The sequence below is a fragment of the Cricetulus griseus genome (assembly GCF_003668045.3).
Source record: "Cricetulus griseus strain 17A/GY chromosome 1 unlocalized genomic scaffold, alternate assembly CriGri-PICRH-1.0 chr1_0, whole genome shotgun sequence".
Classification (NCBI taxonomy): domain Eukaryota; kingdom Metazoa; phylum Chordata; class Mammalia; order Rodentia; family Cricetidae; genus Cricetulus; species Cricetulus griseus.
The window spans coordinates 249,073,625-249,091,912 of NW_023276806.1; the positions used below are offsets into that span (position 1 = coordinate 249,073,625).

The 18,288-nt window shown below is 54.9% G+C and overlaps 3 protein-coding genes across 4 annotated transcripts; 2 read left to right on the forward strand and 1 right to left on the reverse strand.

Moving 5' to 3' along the window:
- Positions 1–598: 598 nt before the first annotated feature.
- On the reverse strand, positions 599–4,749 carry LOC113833388 (testis-specific serine/threonine-protein kinase 6). Its single transcript, XM_027394617.2, has one exon. The coding sequence runs from the start codon at positions 4,274–4,276 to the stop codon at positions 3,455–3,457; it is 822 nt and encodes a 273-aa protein (XP_027250418.1). The 5' UTR covers positions 4,277–4,749; the 3' UTR covers positions 599–3,454.
- Positions 4,750–4,774: 25 nt separating this feature from the next.
- On the forward strand, positions 4,775–12,857 carry Ndufa13 (NADH:ubiquinone oxidoreductase subunit A13). Its single transcript, XM_027394619.2, has 5 exons — positions 4,775–4,932; positions 11,494–11,572; positions 12,370–12,441; positions 12,533–12,602; positions 12,699–12,857. The coding sequence occupies exons 1-5, from the start codon at positions 4,782–4,784 to the stop codon at positions 12,816–12,818; spliced, it is 492 nt and encodes a 163-aa protein (XP_027250420.2). The 5' UTR covers positions 4,775–4,781; the 3' UTR covers positions 12,819–12,857.
- A 114-nt stretch (positions 12,858–12,971) lies between these two features.
- On the forward strand, positions 12,972–18,250 carry Yjefn3 (YjeF N-terminal domain containing 3). Of its 2 annotated transcripts, XM_027394616.2 has the most exons (6): positions 12,972–13,111; positions 15,845–15,953; positions 16,887–16,997; positions 17,087–17,200; positions 17,272–17,422; positions 17,950–18,250. In XM_027394616.2, exons 1-6 carry the CDS (start codon positions 13,047–13,049, stop codon positions 18,153–18,155), a joined length of 756 nt encoding a protein of 251 aa, XP_027250417.1. In that variant the 5' UTR covers positions 12,972–13,046; the 3' UTR covers positions 18,156–18,250. The 2 variants fall into 2 exon arrangements, with proteins under 2 accessions (XP_027250417.1, XP_035307498.1); XM_035451607.1 differs by lacking the exon at positions 17,950–18,250 and having other exon boundaries at positions 12,991–13,111; positions 15,686–15,953; positions 17,087–17,414.
- Positions 18,251–18,288: the final 38 nt, after the last annotated feature.

An 18,288-nucleotide genomic window follows, 5' to 3' on the forward strand; every position in this document is an offset into this window, starting at 1 on the left:
TGTGATTGGCATGGCACTTCATGCATGAACTGGTTGCCTAGACGCTCTGGTCAGTGGGGGCACATGGACTTCACTCAGTATCTTCTTGTTGCTGGGGACAGGTTTGAAGGGGGCAGTTGCTTGAAGAAACCTCAGGGACCTTGCCCAACTCCCAAGTGTCACCTGGGTAGGTATGTGGGGGATAGTGACCCTATGAGCAGCCTCAGGACCTGACCACCCACATAGACACCTCAGGAAAACCAAAGCTTACCCCAGGTAGAGTAAGGTGACAGTGCTGGCTGTAGCAGAGAACCCAGGTGAGTATCGGCCTGAATGGTCCTGTTTGGTGTTTGGAGAAGGATGGTCCTCACCATTCCAAATCCTGTCAGCCTGAAGACCTTGGACTATTGCCAAAAAGCGGTTTCTAAATTTTCAGTGTAACAGTTACACTAGTGCAGGGTATGGGATTGGGGAAGACAGCTTCTACTTGTATTTGTTGTGACTGAGTCATTGATAATGTGTTAAAGTTTACTACCAAAGGAATTATATATTCCAAGAAATGAGCTGGAATTGGTAGCCGCCTTGTATCTGGGAGTTCTGAGACACTGAAGGACAATAAAACAACCAAATGTCACTGTATTGTTTTTTAATTTCCTGGGGCCCCAGTGTTTTGTCCCAGCTTCTGGTAGCCTATCTTAAAGTGGGGAGTGGAAGGTGGGGTGCACATGCCTTTTCAACATGGCATTGATCCAGCCTATTTGATCTCAACAGGCTGGATTCCAGTGAGAATCCCAATTGACTTCTGCCCACCTGAGGCTACAGGGACCTGTCGGAGTAATTTCTTTACCAGCACCTTGTGGGGCTTCACTGTGGGCTTGGCCCACCACCGGTGTCTGATCAGCTTGAGATGCCCAGTTTCACTTTGTGATTTTAAGGCAGGATCTGCTGTAAGCTCAGGCCTGAACTGATCCTCCTGCTTCCACCTCCCAAGTGCAGGGAAGACAGGCATCCACCACTATTAGAAACATTTTACTTAAAAATTGGGGGCTGGAAAGATGGCTCAGCAGTTAAGAGCACTGGCTGCTCTTGCAGACATCCCCGGTTTAGTCCCCAGCACCCTCACAGCAGCTCACAGCCATCTGTAAGTCCAGTCTCGGGGACCTGATGCCTTCTGGCCTCCACAGGCTCTGTAAACAAATAGTGCACAAACATGCCAAAAAAAAGCATACACAAATGAAAGCAAAAAAATGGGGGGGGGCACACCTTTAATCCCAGCACTTGGGAGACAGAGGATCTCTGAGCTGTCCTGGTCTACATAGTGAGACTATTTGGAAGACAGAAGGAAAATGGGAAGCTGGGCATTTGGGTTACATGTTAAGTATCCTAGGTTGGCCATGCTTACATAGCAAAGCCATGTCTCAAAACAAATCTAGCCGGGCGTTGGTGGCACACTCCTTTAATCCCAGCACTCGGGAGGCAGAGGCAGGTGGATCTCTGTGAGTTCGAGGCCACCCTGGTCCCCAGAGCGAGTGCCAGGATAGGCTCCAAAGCTACACAGAGAAACCCTGTCTCGAACCCCCCCCCAAAAAAAAAAAAACAAAAACAAATCTGAGAGTGTGGCTCAGCAGTACAACCCATGCCTAGAATCCCCCAGAGTGGGGTTGGGGCTTGCCCTGGGGACCATCACCTGCCTAGTCTCAAGTTCTGGGTTCCATCCCCGGCATGAGAGAGGAACGATGGGAAGCAGGTGGTATGTCTAGTTCAGCTTGTGTGAACATAAGGATCCATTCTAGTGTGCTGGAATCTGGAAGACTCCATCTATGGAATCTGCTGCCCAAGCCCCAGGGATTGTGTCCTGCTCAATGCCTCAGGTACTGAGCACAAACCCGTGACCACAGAGCCTCCCTATTCACCAGAGGGTGGACTGTTTCTGCCTAGGTCTGGCATTACTAGGTCCAGACAGTACTAGAGTTTAGGTCCCCCCCTCTCTTGCAGCCTCAGTTTCCCCATCATGAGGCAGTTGAGACCCAGAATGAGGACAGAGCTAACGCTGGACCTCCAGGGTACCAGAAACCTGTGGAGAGGGGAGCAGGGGTTGAGCATAGCAAGACCCACAGCAGACAGCCCCTTAGACTACCTGGGCCTCATACAGGGGCAGGAGACGGTTGAAAATGTTTCCCAGTCACTAAACCCCAGTAAAATCACCTCCAGGGTCCCCTTTGAAGTACTGCTCTAGCTCCCCTCCATTTCCTCATTCCCCTCCTATTTCAGCCCCAGGAACTTCCCCAGGATCACTCTGTCCTGTGTTTTCTGGCCTGTGTGTGTGTGTGTGTGTGTGTGTGTGTGTGTGTGTGTGTGTGTGTGTGTGTGTGTGGTTTTTGGAGACAGGGTTTCTCTAACCCTGGCTGTCCTGGAACTCACTATGTAGACCAGGCTGGCCTCAAACTCAGAGAAATCCACCTGCCTCTGCCTTCTGAGTGCTGGGATTAAAGGCATGTGCCACACTCCTGGCATTCTGTGCCATTTTTAATGGTTTGGGCACAGCCCCCAAACAGCTTCATAGTCTCTCTCTGGATACCCCTGCCCTACCTAACATCCTTTATAACTTACAATTCTTTCCACATTTTATCTTAAGTTACTTGGCATTGCACTTGTATCCTTGTTAGGCAAGGATGGTTCAAGCCTTTTGAAGTCCCAGGACCTGATTCAAGACACGAAGAACTGGGCTTGCTGGGTCTGTTTTCTCCCTGTAAACTAGGGAGAGTTCCACCATCAGGCATCTTGATACCCGAGTACAAACCATAGTCGTCTCTGCACAATTGACACCTGTGTGGGCCTCAGTTTCCCCATCTGCCAATGCTCGGTTTTTGCGGACAGGCACTCCCTTCCTTTACGCACGCCGATCCCAATTCAAGCATCATCACAACCTGTTGACGACTACAGAACCTCCAGAAGTTTGGCCAGTTTGGGGAATTGAAAGTTCTGACGCTGGAATCTTCACATACATGGCTTTCTCTAAGGTGCTGAGACCTCACCTACCCCCTGTTCTCTAACAAGGGCCCACCGCTAACGCCACTTGCGAGGAAGAGCGAATTTATTGCAGGTTCCAAACTGGAACTTGGAGCGCACGGCTGGCCCGCACGGCTGGCCCGCAGCTTCGCCGCGCCGCGGCCACCCACCGCGCAGCAGGAGCTCATTCCGCGCAGGCGCAATGCTTCCTTCTCTTCTCTTAGCGCCCCTCCCGGGGCCTTCTCGCCAGAAATCGAGGATGCGCATGCGCCCTCCAGCAATCGGGTTGTGCAGGAGGAATCCAACAGCCGGCCTCGGCGGGCCGCCGCCGTCGGGGGAGGGGAAGGGACAGGGCGCGTGCGCAGTGGCGCGCGGCGACTTCGCGGGTTTCCCGAAGCTCGCCAGTCGCGCGTGCGCCGCCCTGGCTTAGGGCCTGGTGCGGCGGGAACAGCGAGAACCCCGGCTCCTAGCCGGAGTCCCCGGCCCGCAGCCAGCCGTTGCGCGCCACCTGGCCCGCCGAGGGCCGGGCGGACGGGCTGAACTGTAGCAGCTCGGCGATCAGGGCCTTGCATCGCTCCGACAGTTCGAGGCCGTCGGGGTAGAGCACGCCACGCTTCTGGCGCCGGGGCAGGCCCGCAATGTCCGAGTCATCGAAGGGCATGCACCCGGTGACCATGACGTAGAGCACGACGCCCAGGCTCCACACGTCGTACTTCTTGGGGTCGTAGGGGATGCCCAGGAGCACCTCCGGTGACGCGTAGGCGGCCGAGCCGCAGTAGGTGGTGCTCAGGTCCGGGTAGCCGTGCGCCTGGCGGCCGAAGCCGAAGTCCGTGAGCTTGACGCGGCGCTCGTCGGGGCTCAGCAGCACGTTCTCGCACTTGAGGTCGCGGTGCACCAGGTGGTGGTCGTGCAGGTAGCGCACGGCGCCCGCGATCTGCGAGAAGAGCTCGCGCGCCTGCGACCCCGGGATGCGCCCGTTGCGCTGCACGGCCTGCAGCAGGTCGGTGGCCGCCGCCTCCATCACGATGTACAGCTTCCCGTTGCACACCTCGATGAACTCGAAGACGTGCACGATGTGCGGGTGCCGCACGCCGCGCAGGATGGAGAGCTCTCGAGGCAGGAACTTGTTGACGAAGTCGGGAGGTGCCCGCCGACGGTCCACCACCTTGATGGCCACCGTGCCCTTATACTTCTTGGAGGTGGCCACCTTCACCTTGGAGTAGCTGCCCTCACCTATTGTGCGGCCCAGCTTGTAGCCGAGCTCGCTCAGGAGCTTGTCGCCCGACATGGTGGCGCCCGGGGCGCGGGGAGCAGGAGGCGGCTGCTGTCGGGGGGCGGCCGGACTCCGATCTCGGGCCTAACCCATGGTGCTTGGCACCCGCACCCCCGTGCCCCCATGTGCCCACTCCCGAGGCCCTGGAGCCGCGACGACTGTTATTGCCCGGGTAACAATTTCTGCCTTGTGAAGTGACCGCGGGCGTCACTTGGGCCCGGGGTGGGGGCCGCGCTGCCCGCCCCGCGCGGGCGCCGCAGGCCGCCTCGGGCTTTGTGACTCAATCGCTCGGCCGGGCCCGTTCCCCGTGAGGCGCCGGCGGGGGGACCGGTCACCCGTGGGGCGGGGCGCGGCCCGGCCGGCCCGGGGGGCGACGCTGCTCGGCGGGGTGGGCTCGGCCGGCTGCCGGGGCCCGGGATGGGTCGGACGGCGGCCCTGGTGCACATCTCGGGGCTGGCCGCCGGGGACCGGCGGGAACCTCAGAACCGTCGGAGAACGACCCACTTCCGCCACACTCAAAATGGCCGCCGAGCGTCGCCTCACTTCCGCTGGTGACCGGAAGTGGGGTGTCGCAAGTATGGCGGCGTCGAAGGTGAAGCAGGACATGCCCCCGCCAGGGGGCTACGGCCCCATCGACTACAAGCGGAACCTGCCCCGCCGGGGCCTGTCGGGTCAGTGTGCGGCGGGGGTCATGTCACACCGGGAGGGAGGGAGGGAAGGACGGAGGGAGGGAGGCCTCGCCGTCGCAGCGCCCTGAGGGACCCGGCTGCGCGTCTCCCCGGCCCCCAGGTGGCTTCCACAGTTGGAGAAGCTAAGCTGCGGGACGTTCAGAGCGAGCCGCGATTCGCAGACTTTGTTTGGTTTCAGGCCGGCCGAGGGAGGACCTGACAAGTCTGCACCTTTTTCTTTTTCTTTTTTTTTTGCAGTTAGGGCCTTACTGTGTAGCCCAGGCTAGCCTCAGAATCGTGGCCGCCCTGCCGCTGCCCCTGGGTGCTGGAATGACAGATTGACCCAAAGAGGAGGTTCCGTGTGTGTCGATGGTGCCCTGGCACAGAGCCCAGGCCACTCTGCAGCTCTCGACCCCCCACCTCCGCCTCCACTTGCCAGGCTGACAGACATGTGTGTTTTAAGTAACATTTAGAATTGTATTGTTGATTTCAGCAGGAAAAGAATGGGGAGAATATTAAGTTTCCCACCCTCGTTGCTCAGGGTTACAAAAATACCATAGTTAGGGGTTGGGGTCCAATCGGTATAGTGCCCGCCTAACATTTCAAAGTCCTGGGTCTCACTCCTAGCTCCGCATAAACAGTACCAAGTGGTGGACACCGGTCATCCTGGGCTACATGATGCTGCCTTCTGCTAAAAAAAAAAAAAAAAGAAAAGAAAAGAAAGAATTCAGGAACTTGGAGAGATGGCTTGGTGTTTAGGAGTACCTGATGTTTTTCCAGAGGACCTGAGCTTGGTAACTCCACCCTCTGCGGATTTAGATTTTAATTCATTATACTTTACTGTGCATATTTTGTAAACTATACCTCAAATAAAAAACAAAACCTTCAGGCCCTACCCAGGAGAAGCAAAGATGGGATCATCCCAAGTTCGAGGCTAGCCTAGACTATGTGAAGAGTTCAGGCCAGCCAGGACTATATTGTGAGACCCTGTTTGAAAGCAGGTGATCCCTGTGAGTTCGAGGCCAGCCTGGTTTACAGAGTGAGTTCCAGGACAGCCTCCAAAGCAATACACAGAATCCCTGGCTGGGTGGTGTTGGTGGTGGTGGTGATGGTGGTGGTGGTGGTGGTGGTGGTGGTGGTGGTGGTGGTGGTGGTGGTGGTTCAGGTGCAGCACACCTTGAATCCTAGCACTTGGGAGACAGAGGCAGACAGGTATCTTGAGTTCAAGGCCAGCTTGGGCTACAAAGTACATGCATGTCTGGTGTCTGTGCAAGCCAGAAAAGGGTGTCAGATCCCTTGGAACTGAAGTTAAAAACAGCTGTGAGCTTCCATGTAAGTGCTGCAAACTGAACTAGAGCAGCAAGTGCTTTATTTATTTCCAGAAAGGGTTTCTCTGTGTAGCCCGGCTGTCTGGAGTTTACTCTATAGTCTAGGCTGACCCAGAAATCGGTTTGCCTGTCTCCTGAGTGCTGGGATTAAAGGTGTAACCACCACATGGTCAGCAAGTACTCTTTAAAGTTTTTTTTTTTTTTAAGATTTTATTTATTTATTATGTATACAACATTCTGCTTACATGTATATTTGCACACCAGAAGAGGGCACCAGATCTCATAACGGATGTTTGTGAGCCACCATGTGGTTGCTGGGAATTGAACTCAGGACCTCTGGAAGAGCAATCAGTGCTCTTAACCTCTGAGCCATCTCTCCAGCCCCCCCCCCCCTTTTTTTTAATTAATCTTTTGTTTCATGTGTTTTGTTGTATGTCTTTGCACCTTGTTTGTGTATACCCTTGAAGCCCAATTGAGGGTGCCAGAAACCCTGGAACTGGAGGTAACAGACAACTGTGAGATACCTCATGGGTCCTGGGAACCAAACTTGGTTCCTCTGCAAGAACAGCCAGTGCTCCTAGCCCCTGAGCTGCCTCCTTTGCCCAGCTTCTCTTTTTTCTGAGGATTCTTACTCTTGCCCAGACTAGCTTTGAATGCCCTTTCTCTTTTCCTCCTGCTTCAGGCATTGGAGTGTTGGAATAATAGGTGTGTACACCGTCTCCTTCCTTCCTTCCTTCCTTCCTTCTTTCCTTCCTTCCGTTTTTCCCCAAGACAGGGTTCCTCTGTACATTCCTGGCTGTCCTGGAACTAGTTCTGTAAACCAGGCTGACCTTAGATTCAGAGATCGCCTGCCTCTGCCTCCCAAGTGCTGGGATTAAAGGCGTTCGCCACCAACACCAGGCCCAGCTCTATATTTTAATAATTGTTTTGTGTATGCATGTGTATGGGGAGGTCAGTTTTCTTCTTCTTTCTTCGTGGGGGTTCCAGGAATGGGGCTCAGATCACGGGGTTTCTTCAGCAAGCGCGTTTACCAGCTGAGCCACTTGGCAGCTCCTCTGTTTCATCTCTTTCTGAGCTGTAACACACCCAAGCCTGTGCCCCACTCAGGCCTGCACCATGCTGACTGCATAGCATTTGCCCATAGGCACCTAGACTAAGCTGGGGGGTTCCTCAGGCCTACAAGCTTTACTTCCTTACTTTTAATCTTTATGTGTCCTGCATTTTATTTACTTAAAGGCAAGGTCTCATGTAGCTCTTGAATTCTCTCTGTAGCTTAGTGTGACCCTGCACTGAACCTGCTCCCACCTCCTGAGTGCTGGCATGACAGGTGTGTGTTACTAAGCTTGGTTTCTGTGGTGCTGGCTGTGGAGCCCAGGGTTTGTGCCTGCTAGGTAGGCACTCTACCCACTGAACCACCTGCCCAGCGCTTCCTTCTGTTTGGAAATCACATGCGGTTTTCCCCTTTAGATCCTGACACAGCTGTGCTGGCCTTATTGCTCTGCGCCTTTTTTTGTTTGTTTTGTTTTTAAGATTTATTTATTTAGAGAAAGGGTTTCACTGTGTAGCCTTTGCTGGCCTGAAGCTCTCTCTGTAGACCAGACTGGCTTCAAACTCAGAGAGATCCACCTGCCTCTGCCTCCCAAGTGCTGGGATTGAAGGTGTGCACCACCACCACCCAGAGTATGTGATTTTTATTATTGATGACTTGAGTTTGGGGTACTGTGACATTTTCAGATACTCTGCAGATATTTCCCTTCCCAGTGGCCTGCTCAGCTAATAGTGTCATTTACACAAATAGTTTCTCTTACTTAAGGAAGTCCTGTTTGTATTCTTCTAAAGTAGATTTATATATTCACTGTTTTTTGGAGGAGGTGGGGGGAGCACCATGCTGTGCACATCTTTCTTTGAACCAGGGTCTCACTGCAGAGCCCTGGCTGGCCTGGAACTTGCTGCAAACCAGGGAAGCTGCAAACAGTGACCCTCCCACTCCACCTCCTGGGCACCGGCGTTATAAGAATGCATCAGGGCACTTGGGCTCTTCTTTTCTTTTCTTTTCTTTTCTTTTCTTTTCTTTTCTTTTCTTCTCTTTTCTTTTGTTTTCTTTTGTTTTTTCAAGACAGAGTTTTTCTGTAGCCCTGGCTGGCCTAGAATTCACTGTGTGAAACAGGCTGGCCTCAAACTCAGAGATTCACCTGCCTCTGCCTTCTGAATGCTGGAGTTAAAGGTGCGGGCCCTTCCTTCCTTCCTTCCTTCCTTCCTTCCTTCCTTCCTTCTTTCCTTCCTTCCTTTTAAATTTATCTATTTTTTTTCTTTTTGATACAGGGTCTCATATGTTATCCTCACTGGCCTAGAACTCTATGTAGACAAGATTGGCCTCTAACTCCAGAGATCCACCTGCCTTAAGGCTTTTGATATCACTTCTAGCCGTGTGTGTGTGTGTGTGTGTGTGTGTGTGTGTGTGTGTGTGTGTGTGTGTCTGTGTGTCTGTGTGTGTGTGTGTGTGTGTAATGGGTTCTCATATAGCTTTGGCTGCCCTATGTAGCCATGGATGACTTTGAACCCTTGATTATCCTGCCTCTGCTTCTTGAGTGGTGGGATCACAGACATGCGCCTCCACTCCTGGATGATGCTGTTAGGGATCAGGAGTCAGCATGTTAGGCTGGCAAGCATTCTACCTATTAAGCTCAGCCCTGGCCGGGCGTTGGTGGTGCACGCCTTTGATCCCAGCACTCGGGAGGCGGAGGCAGAGGCAGGCGGATCTCTGTGAGTTTGAGATCAGCCTGGTCTCCAGAGGGAGTGCCAGGACAGCCTCCAAAGCTACACAGAGAAACCCTGTCTCGAAAAACCTAAATAAATAAATAAATAAATAAATAGCTCAGCCCTGGACATCTCTAGCTCTTACTTTCCGGTCTCCATCCACTGGGAGTTGAGTTCCTTCTCCAGGTGAGCAGGGGCACTGTGCATCTCTGTGTGGCCAGTGGTCCAGTGCTGAGAAGTCTCCTCAACCCCATTAAATTATTGTGGTATCTTTGTCCAAAGCTAATTGGCCATAAACTTTGAGGGTTTATTTTCGGATCGTGGATGTCCGGTTCTGTCCTGCTGGCAAGCGTGTCTTTGTGCACAGCTGCCTGATGAGTTTGAAGCTGTCACATTTCCTGAAAGCAGCATTACTGCCCTGGGTACTTCCATATGAATCTCATGACCTGACTGTGGGTTTCTGCAGAGGAGAAAGGATCAAGGCTGTGATGGTGATTGTGTTGAGTCTGCACACAGTTGGGGAAGAACTGCCACTCACTCACACGTTTATTGATTCAGGAAAGAATGGCACAGGGTGGCAATGCCTCCTACAGCTTCAGCTACTGGGTGGGGGGTGGCTGGAGGGGAAGGTGTGTGTGGGCTCTACTCTCGCCCATGGCACCTCCTGAATATAGGCTGCCTCAGTGTTAATTGTGCCCACACTTGAGGACCAGAGCCCCCCACAAGGGCCTGTTTGGTCTGAGAAATTACTAGGAGCAGCTCTGGTCAGATTCTGGGACTGAGTCTGAAGATGAGGCCCCTAGGGCCCTCTTAGCTGTTGGAAATGAGGGTGCAGCATTTGTACAGGTGCTTTCCCATTTGGGTGAGGGCTGACTAACCCTGCAGTCAGCCTGCCAGAGATGGCCTCGAACACCAAAGGCTTCCCCTGCTTTCCATTACTGGAGGGCCTGGCCTCTGAGCATGAGCCTTAAAGTCCGAGCTGAGTAGGTGGAAATATTTAGCTCCTGACCTAGCTGAGGGTCCAGTCAGGCTGCACCCCAGAACCCATTCTTCCCCCTGTGGCCCAGCCTTCTCCATACCCTCTCTAGTCATTGGTAGATAATCCCTGGAGCTTGTCCTGCCAGTCAGGATTGGAGTTGCCCCTGCTGGTCTTCAGTAATTATTTATAGTGGTCCCTGTCTCCCCTGGGTGTAAGGCAGGTGGCCTACCCTGCTGGACTGGTGGCGCCTACACCACCCCTGGAGTCAGGAGCAGGCTGTGCAACCCCGGGGGCACTTCCAGCCTCTGGTGGTGCTGCTCAGAGCCATGCTTTCTGGTGGGGACCAGGCATCTGTCCTTTTGTTGTTGTCACCCCGACACACACACACACAAGACAAGGTTTCTTTGTGTAGCCCTGGCTGTCTTGGACCTATGTAGACCACGCAGGCTTCCACCTCACAGGGATCTGTCTGCCTCTACCATGAGTGCTGGGATTAAAGGCGTGGGCCACCACACCTGGCACCTTTGTCTTTCTAGTCCAGTGGTTCTTAACCTTCCTAATGCTGCGACCCTTTAATACAGTTCCTCACAGTATGGTGGTGGCGCTAGCCTTAATACCAACACTTGGGAAGTAGACGCAGGTGGGTTTCTGTGAGTTTCAGGACAGCCTGATGTACAGAGTGAGCTCCAAGACAGCAGGGTATATAGAGAAACCCTATCTTGAAAAACAAAAATAACAATTAAAAAATACAGTTCCTCAGGCTGGGGAGATGGCTCAGGGGTTAAGAACACTGGCTGATCTTCCCAAGGTCCTGAGTTCAATTCCCAGCAACCACATGGTGGCTCACAACCATCTGTAATGAGATCTGGTGCCCTTTTCACTGTATATGATAAGTAAATAAATCTTTTATTTTTTAAAGGAAGATCTTTAAAAAAAAAATAGTTCCGCCAGGCATTGGTGGCGCACGCCTTTAATCCCAGCACTTGGGAGGCAGAGGCAGGTGGATCTCTGTGAGTTCGAGGCCAGCCTGGTCTCTAGAGTGAGTGCCAGGATAGGCTCCAAAGCTACACAGAGAAACCCTGTCTTGAAAAACAACAACAAAAATACAGTTCCTCATGTTGCGATGACTCCAACCTATAGAATCATTTTCATTGCTACTTCATAACTAATTTTGCTACTATTATGAAATATAATGTAAATATCTGATATGTGGCCCCTGTGAAAAGGTAGTTTGAACCCCAAAGGGTCGTGACCTACTGGTTGAGAAGTTCTGCTCTAGACCATAGGGCTCTCCTGTGCCCTTGCTGCCTGTACCTTCCAGAAAGTGTGGCAGCCTGGACTGACACAAAGCAGGACTGTCAGTGACTGTTCTGGGGAAGTGGCTGGGAAGGGACAGGCCACCTGTGGAGGAGAGTCAGCAGACACTTCACAGAGACCCAGTGTTGCTGGGTGGGGTCCTGAGGGACCATGCTGAGAAGGAGGGCCTCACTTCTCTTGCAGGCTACAGCATGTTTGCTGTGGGCATCGGGACCTTGTTTTTTGGCTACTGGAGAATGATGAAGTGGAACCGTGAGCGCAGGTAGGGAGGGCCCTTTTCAGCACCGGGTTCTGTGAGGGCAAAAGTCCTGGCTGGCTGTCCTACCCCTCACTTCCTGTCCTAAAATAAAGGGTTGGTGGATCAGGCCTTCAGCTGTTCCCAGGCCAGGTTAGCATAAATAGGGCACCTGGGACTCAAGGGTCTCCCATCTGGTATTATGTGTGATCACCAGGCCAGATATGCTTGGGACTTGGGACATAGAGGCAGGTGGAGCTCTATGAGTTCTAGACCAGCCAGGGCCACACAGTGAGACCTCAACAAAAAAAGAACCAGGCCATGGGAGGCAGAGAGACTAGGACCATGAGTGTCATAGATGGGGGTGTCACTAGAAAAGGAACTCCACTAGAGGCCTCTTCCTGAACCACATCACTGGATTCTGTTTCCCAGCTCCTGAAGTTGAGAGATTCCCAACTCCCTGTGGGGGTAATAACTGCTGGAAGACCTCAGACCCAGCACCCTGCTATTTTGAGAACAAAGGGAAATTGGTTTTGTAAGGCCCAGAGCCTGGTGATGAGTGTGCCCCCCTCTCCACCCAGATCATCAGACAGGGCTATTTTTAGGATTTAAAAAAAAAAAAGTTTATTTGAAAGGAAAGTGTGAAGCCAACACTTTTGTGTTTGCTGTAGCCTGCCTGTGTCAGCTGTAGACTTGCCTTCCTGTTCCAACTCAGGCGGCCAGCCTTCCCCGCTCCCCACCAGCACCCTGTGGCCCTGTCAGGTTGTGTCTAACACTCCCTCAGTGGCCACATTTGACCCCGAGTGGGTGTCCTGGTTTCACAGGCGCCTGCAGATCGAGGATTTGGAGGCTCGAATCGCCCTCATGCCGCTCTTCCAGGCAGAGAAGGACCGGAGGTAGGTCAGAATGGGAGGAGCTATAGGTCAAGGAAGGGACAGAGTGGTTGCCCTGGATAGGTCTGATTGTAGCCCCACCCTGTGGCCACAGAACCCTGCAAATTCTTCGGGAGAACCTGGAGGAGGAGGCCATCATCATGAAAGATGTGCCTGACTGGAAGGTGAGTCCAGGGTGGGGGTAGGTGGGGTGGGGGTGGGGTGGGGTGGCGGCCAGGGTCAGGGGGACTGCTGAGGACTGACCCTGCTCCTGCCCTTAGGTGGGTGAGTCTGTCTTCCACACCACGCGCTGGGTGCCGCCTCTCAACTCCGAGTTGTATGGGCTGCGCACCCAGGAGGAGTTGGACAACGCCAATTTCGGCTTCACCTGGTATACGTAGGGCCCGAGCGATATCCACAATAAAGAACAGTCAAATAAATGCCATCGTCTGACTCTGCGGATCCCCCTACACCAGTCTGCTGCCGTGGCACATCATGGGTTAAGTCGCCCTTGTGCTTGGGCCAATGACTGTACACAGAAGCCCCTGAGGAGCAGGCTCCCAGTCAGGGCTCCGCCCACCAGACTTGCTTAAAAGGGAGTGCGAGTCAGCCTGCCTGCCTGTGTAACCATGAGCGGCAATGCATTGGCCTCCAAGAGCCTTGGAGAGGCACCAGAGGAGAGGCGCTTTCTCAGGTCAGCAGGTGACAGGGGAATGACTGGGGTCGGCCCTAGGGTCTGCTGGGTGCAGCAGAAGCCTAGTTGCCAGGGAAACCGCATTCCAGGCAAGCTGCCCCCTCATAGTTCCCCTCAATGTTTGATGTGTCACCCTGAGGGACTTGGGCTCACACAGAGGCTTTGAATACCGGCTGCTACTAGAAGGCAAGAGGGCTCAGGGTCGGGTGATGCTGCTGCCTTCTTTCAGGGCACAGAGACTGTGTGCAGGCAACCAGGTGAGCAAAGGTGATGGGGAGAGGTGTTGGAGAGACTACCTGGCATGCCCTGACTGGAGGGTGCTTTGCCCTTCTAGAAGTGATTTGGGGTTGTCAGACCTCAACACTGGCCCTGAAAGAGACCCTACCCTTGCTGGTCCTGTTCTAGGAGCAGCATTGGAACTGGTGGGGGGAGACCTCCCCCATAACAGCCTCCAAACAGCAGACAGGCTTCCCTGCTGGTCCCATGAGCTCTTGTTCACTCTGTCCACCAGGGTTAGCCGCAGCCCTGGTCGAGTTGTTCCCTGGGATTGCTCACTATCACCTCTGCAGAAGCAGCCATGGCTGTCAGACAGAAAGTGGGGACCAGAGGTCCACATCAGGTGTTTTCCTCTCTGTGTCTTTACTTCAGTTTTTGGACACAGAATCTCTCACTGAACCTAAAGTTGACTGATTTCTAGACTGGTTGGCCAGTGAGTTCCACACATTCTCTTGTTTGTACCTCACCAGCAGTTGGGTTACAGACTCTCCTACTGTACCCAGCTAGGTTTTGCTTTTGTTTTTTTCCTTGGGTTCTGGGAATTAAACTAAGGTGATGCTTGCAAGGGAAGCCATTTACCAACATAAATCATCTCATTTTGTGTGTGCGTGTGTCTCTGTGTGTATGTGTGTGTCTCTCTGTGTTTGTGTGTGTGTGTGTGTGTGTGTGTGTGTGTGTGTGTGTGTGTGGTTCTGGTGCCTATGGAGGTGAGAGGCATTGGATCCCCTGGAGCTGGAGTTACAGGTGGTTGTGAACTGCCTGGCGTGGGTGCTGGGAGCTGAACTTAGTCCCTCAGCCCCACAGACTTGGCTTTGAGACCATTCTGTCTCACGGTCCAAGTGCTGGGATTCTAGTGTGTGCCACTGTGTCCAGGCCTTGCCCCGTACTGAGTGCATACTGGATGTGCTGTCCCAACTTCCTTTCCTTCCAGGTTCTCTGTCCCTGAGCTCCTGTCCTCTTGGCTGCAGTGTCTACCTCACAGTGCTTTTCAGTTTTCTTTCTGTGTAACCCAGGCTGTCCTGGAACTCACTCTGTAGACCAGACTGGCCTCTGCCGCTAAGTGTTGGGATTACAGGCGTGTGGCACTGAGCCTGCCTGCCTGCCTGCCATGCTCCCCACACATCTGGACTTCTTCCAGCTCTTACTTCTTTCTTTTACCTCCCCTCCTCCAGGGTACCCTACCTGATTGTCCTCTCATGGCAGTGACTGCTGGCCAGTTGGCACCCCCTCCTCAATTCACAGCTGGGAAATCAGGGAAGAGGGCTGTTGGCACAGGCAGACCTTGTTCTACCCCAGTCGTGGTTCTGTAGTGCAGGGTCTGCTCTGCAGCTCACCTGCACCCCCCAGCAAGTGGAGGCCCCCAGCCTCTGCCCTGTCCCATGCTGGGACACGTTTAGAACTTGCCATTGCTTTCTAGAAATTATTTTTGCCCAGTGCTAGGTGTGGAACCCAGGACCTCACACATGCTTGGCAGGTGTTCACACACACAACATTGAATTGCTAATGACTTTTGAACACAGACTCATGAATTATGTAATTTATTCAGTTCTGTTAGAGGTAGCTGGAGACAACCCTCAGCCACGTGGTAGTAATCTTTATTTCTTTTTAAGATAGGGCCTCATGTCCATGAGTGGTGGCGCATGCCTTTAATCCCAGCACTCAGGAGGCAGAGGCAGGTGGATCTCAGTGAGTTTGAGGCCAGCCTGGTTTACAGAGTGAGTTCCAGGACAGCCAGAGCTACCCAGAGAAACCCTGTCTAGGGGGGAAAAAAAACAAAAAACAAACAAGGACAGGTTCACCCTGGCCAGCCTGGAACATCATGTGGAACATCATGCTGGGCTTAAATGCACACATATCTGCCTTCCTCTGCCTCCAGGTGCTGGCATTAAAGACATGAGCTACAAAGCAAGGCTCAGATATCTTAATTTCATTGTCCTAGAAGATAAGCCGTCTAGGGTCTCATGGTTAAAGGTCCCATTTCCATTTTCCTGAATGAGCTGCTAAATTCTGCAATCTTCAAAACCCACTTTGACAATCCTCACTCCCTGCCCTCTCCAGTGTCTAGAGCCACTAATCTCTGTGGAAGAAATCTCACCACCCCATCAAATTCTCAAGGTTTGGGATATGAATCTGAGGGAGGAGATTTAGGAGTTGGATGGCACACTGGGATATGCAGCTGGGAGAATCGGACTGCATTCAGAATCTTCTGATCTCTGGGTCGCTCAGCTTTGGGGGAAAAAAACCAACCAAACAAAAAACACCGCTGAAGTGAGCGACGTGTGTATCTTTAACCACCAGAGGGTGCGCACGCCTCAGGCTGCCATTTCAAAACAAGCTTGTGGGATGGGGAAACTGGGCAAGAGATGCTGTCACACAGATCAGGACTAGGCCAGAGCCATCCCCGAGTCTCCGTTCCCTTTCTGTGCCTCTGAGCCAGTTGCCGGACTCTGCCTGCAGCACCTCGGAGGCGACCGCCCTGGAGCGGGAGCTGCTGGATGAGTACCGCTTCGGGTGGCAGCAGCTGGTGGAACTATACGGGCACGCCAGTGCGGTGGCTGTGACCAAGGTACCAGCCCACTTTGCTCGAGGGTCCTTCAACCCAGTGCTGGGTGGGGAAACTGGAGAACAAGGTTTCCTTTCCAGGCGCACTGCCAGACAAGGCACAAGTGGGGTCCCAGAGGGGCAACACCTACAGGGTGGGGCTTGGGCCGCCCAAGTACAGGCCCTTAAATGCCCCCACGAGGAGATGGGCAGGGTAGTCAAATGAGGTCTGAAGCAGGGTTCAAAGTAGTGTATCCTGCTCAGGTAACCTTCACCCCAGAAGTGCCCCCAGAGGCGCTGGCTGGCCTTGGGGTCCTGCAGGACCAGGGCAATTCAGTTATAAATGCAGAAGCCCAAGGAAGCGTATGTCCCCGCTCCTCCAGAGTCTAGCCTCTCCTTCCTTAAAAAAAACAAAACAAAAAAAAAAACATTTATTTGCCCCCCACCCCCATCGTGTGAGTGTGAGCATGAGGGAGCTAATGTTCTCCGTCCACCATGCGGGTTTCAGGAAAGAAACTCGGGTCCCTCCTTTATCTACTGAGTCCTCTTCTGTAGCCCAGACTGCCCTCATAGTGGCTCACAACTGCCAGCTAGGCTGTTGAAAGCCTAAGGCAGGAGGATTGCTGCAAGTTCAAGACCAGCTTGATCGAGAACCTCTCAACAAAAACAAAGCAAAAAACCCTGTGCAGACTGAGGTTCTGAAATACAAGGCAACAGATAGGAAATGGAGAGGGATAAAGGCGCGATGCTAGCCCCACTTTAAGCTGTAAATCGGGGGTAGCTGCGCAAGAAAGCGGGGCTGTGCCCGGAGTGTGCAAGGAGTAAACAAACCACACGGGGCCCCGGCGCAGAGGTCGGGTTCCCAGCCTGGATGCACCGAGTCAACCTGCCCTGCTGGCAGACCACCTCTTCTTCCCTCTGCCCTCTCATCGAGCCACCCTGCTGTGCTGTGTCGCAGGCCTTCCCCTTGTCCTTGCTGTCGCGCAAGCAGAGGACCGTGCTGGTCGTGTGCGGCCCCGAGCAGAACGGCGCTGTGGGGCTGGCGTGTGCGCGGCACCTGCGGGTGTTCGTGAGTAACAGGGTCCCTGTGGTGGGGGACAGACCCGGGGCGGGCTCCCTCCCGCCGCCGCCGTCACCGGACGGGTCCGGTCCCTCCAGGATTACCAGCCCAGCATCTTCTGCCCTGTGCGCTCGGCCGACACGCTGCACCGCGACCTGACCACGCAGTGCGAGAAGATGGACATCCCGTTCCTGTCCTTCCTGCCCGCCGAGGTCAGCGGCGCCCACCCTGACCCCGCCCGGCACACCCCGGGTCCGGGCCGCTGACCCCGGTGCTCACACAGGCGCGGCTCATCGACGACGCGTACGGGCTGGTGGTGGACGCCCTGCTGGGCCCTGGAGTGCTGCCGGCGGAGGCGGGCGGGCCCTGCGCACGCGCGCTGGCCACCCTGAGGCGGCTCTCCATCCCGCTCGTGAGCCTGGACGTCCCCTCAGGCATGCCGCCCGGGCAGCCTCTGTGCCCTCGTTTGCCCCCCCCCACCGCCCCAAGCCTCAGTTTCCCCACCCAGCTCTTTCAGCCTCGGTTTCCGTGTCTGCCCTCATCCTGCTCCGCACCCACCCTCAGGACCGGGAAGCTGCCAGTGGCCGCCTCAGGTGACCCGGTGTCCTCGCGGTCCGTCCGCGTGCCGGACCACGCAGACGTGAGCTCGCTCCTCAGGCCTGGCCCGCGGGGACACACAGCTGCCGGCCCTCTCTGGGGGCTGCGTGGAAGCATCCGAGCCGGGGCCTCCGGCTGTCCCGGGGCGGGGGCCGGGGGCCGGGAACAAGGGGGACCCTGCAGCCGCAGGCCTCCTGTCAGAGAGGAGCGGGCGGCTTCCGGCTCGCGCCTGAGGCAGGAGACGTCCCGGGCAGGGTTGGCAGAGGGTCCTGGGCGGCTTGTGGGGGCGGCGGGCAGGCGGGCGGGCGGGCAGGCGGCCCGGGTCCGGAGCCGCGCTCCTCCCAGCGCCCCCTTCCGTCCTCAGGCTGGGACGCCGAGGCCGGCGGCGACGCCGCGGACGCCCTGCAGCCCGACGTGCTGGTGTCCCTCGCCGCGCCCAAGAGCTGCGCCCGCCGCTTCACCGGGCGCCGCCACTTCGTGGCCGGCAGGTTCGTGCCTGAGGACGTGCGCCGCAAGTTCGGCCTGCGCCTGCCCGAGTACGCCGGCACCGAGTGCGTGGCCGCGCTGTGACCCGCCCGCCCGCCCAATAAACGTCTGCACTCTCCCTTCGCCTGCTCTGTGCGCCGCACCGGGTGCGGGAGAAGGGGCTTCCCGGGGCCTGGGGAGGGGAGCTGTGCGCTGCAGCACAGGCCAGACCGGGAGC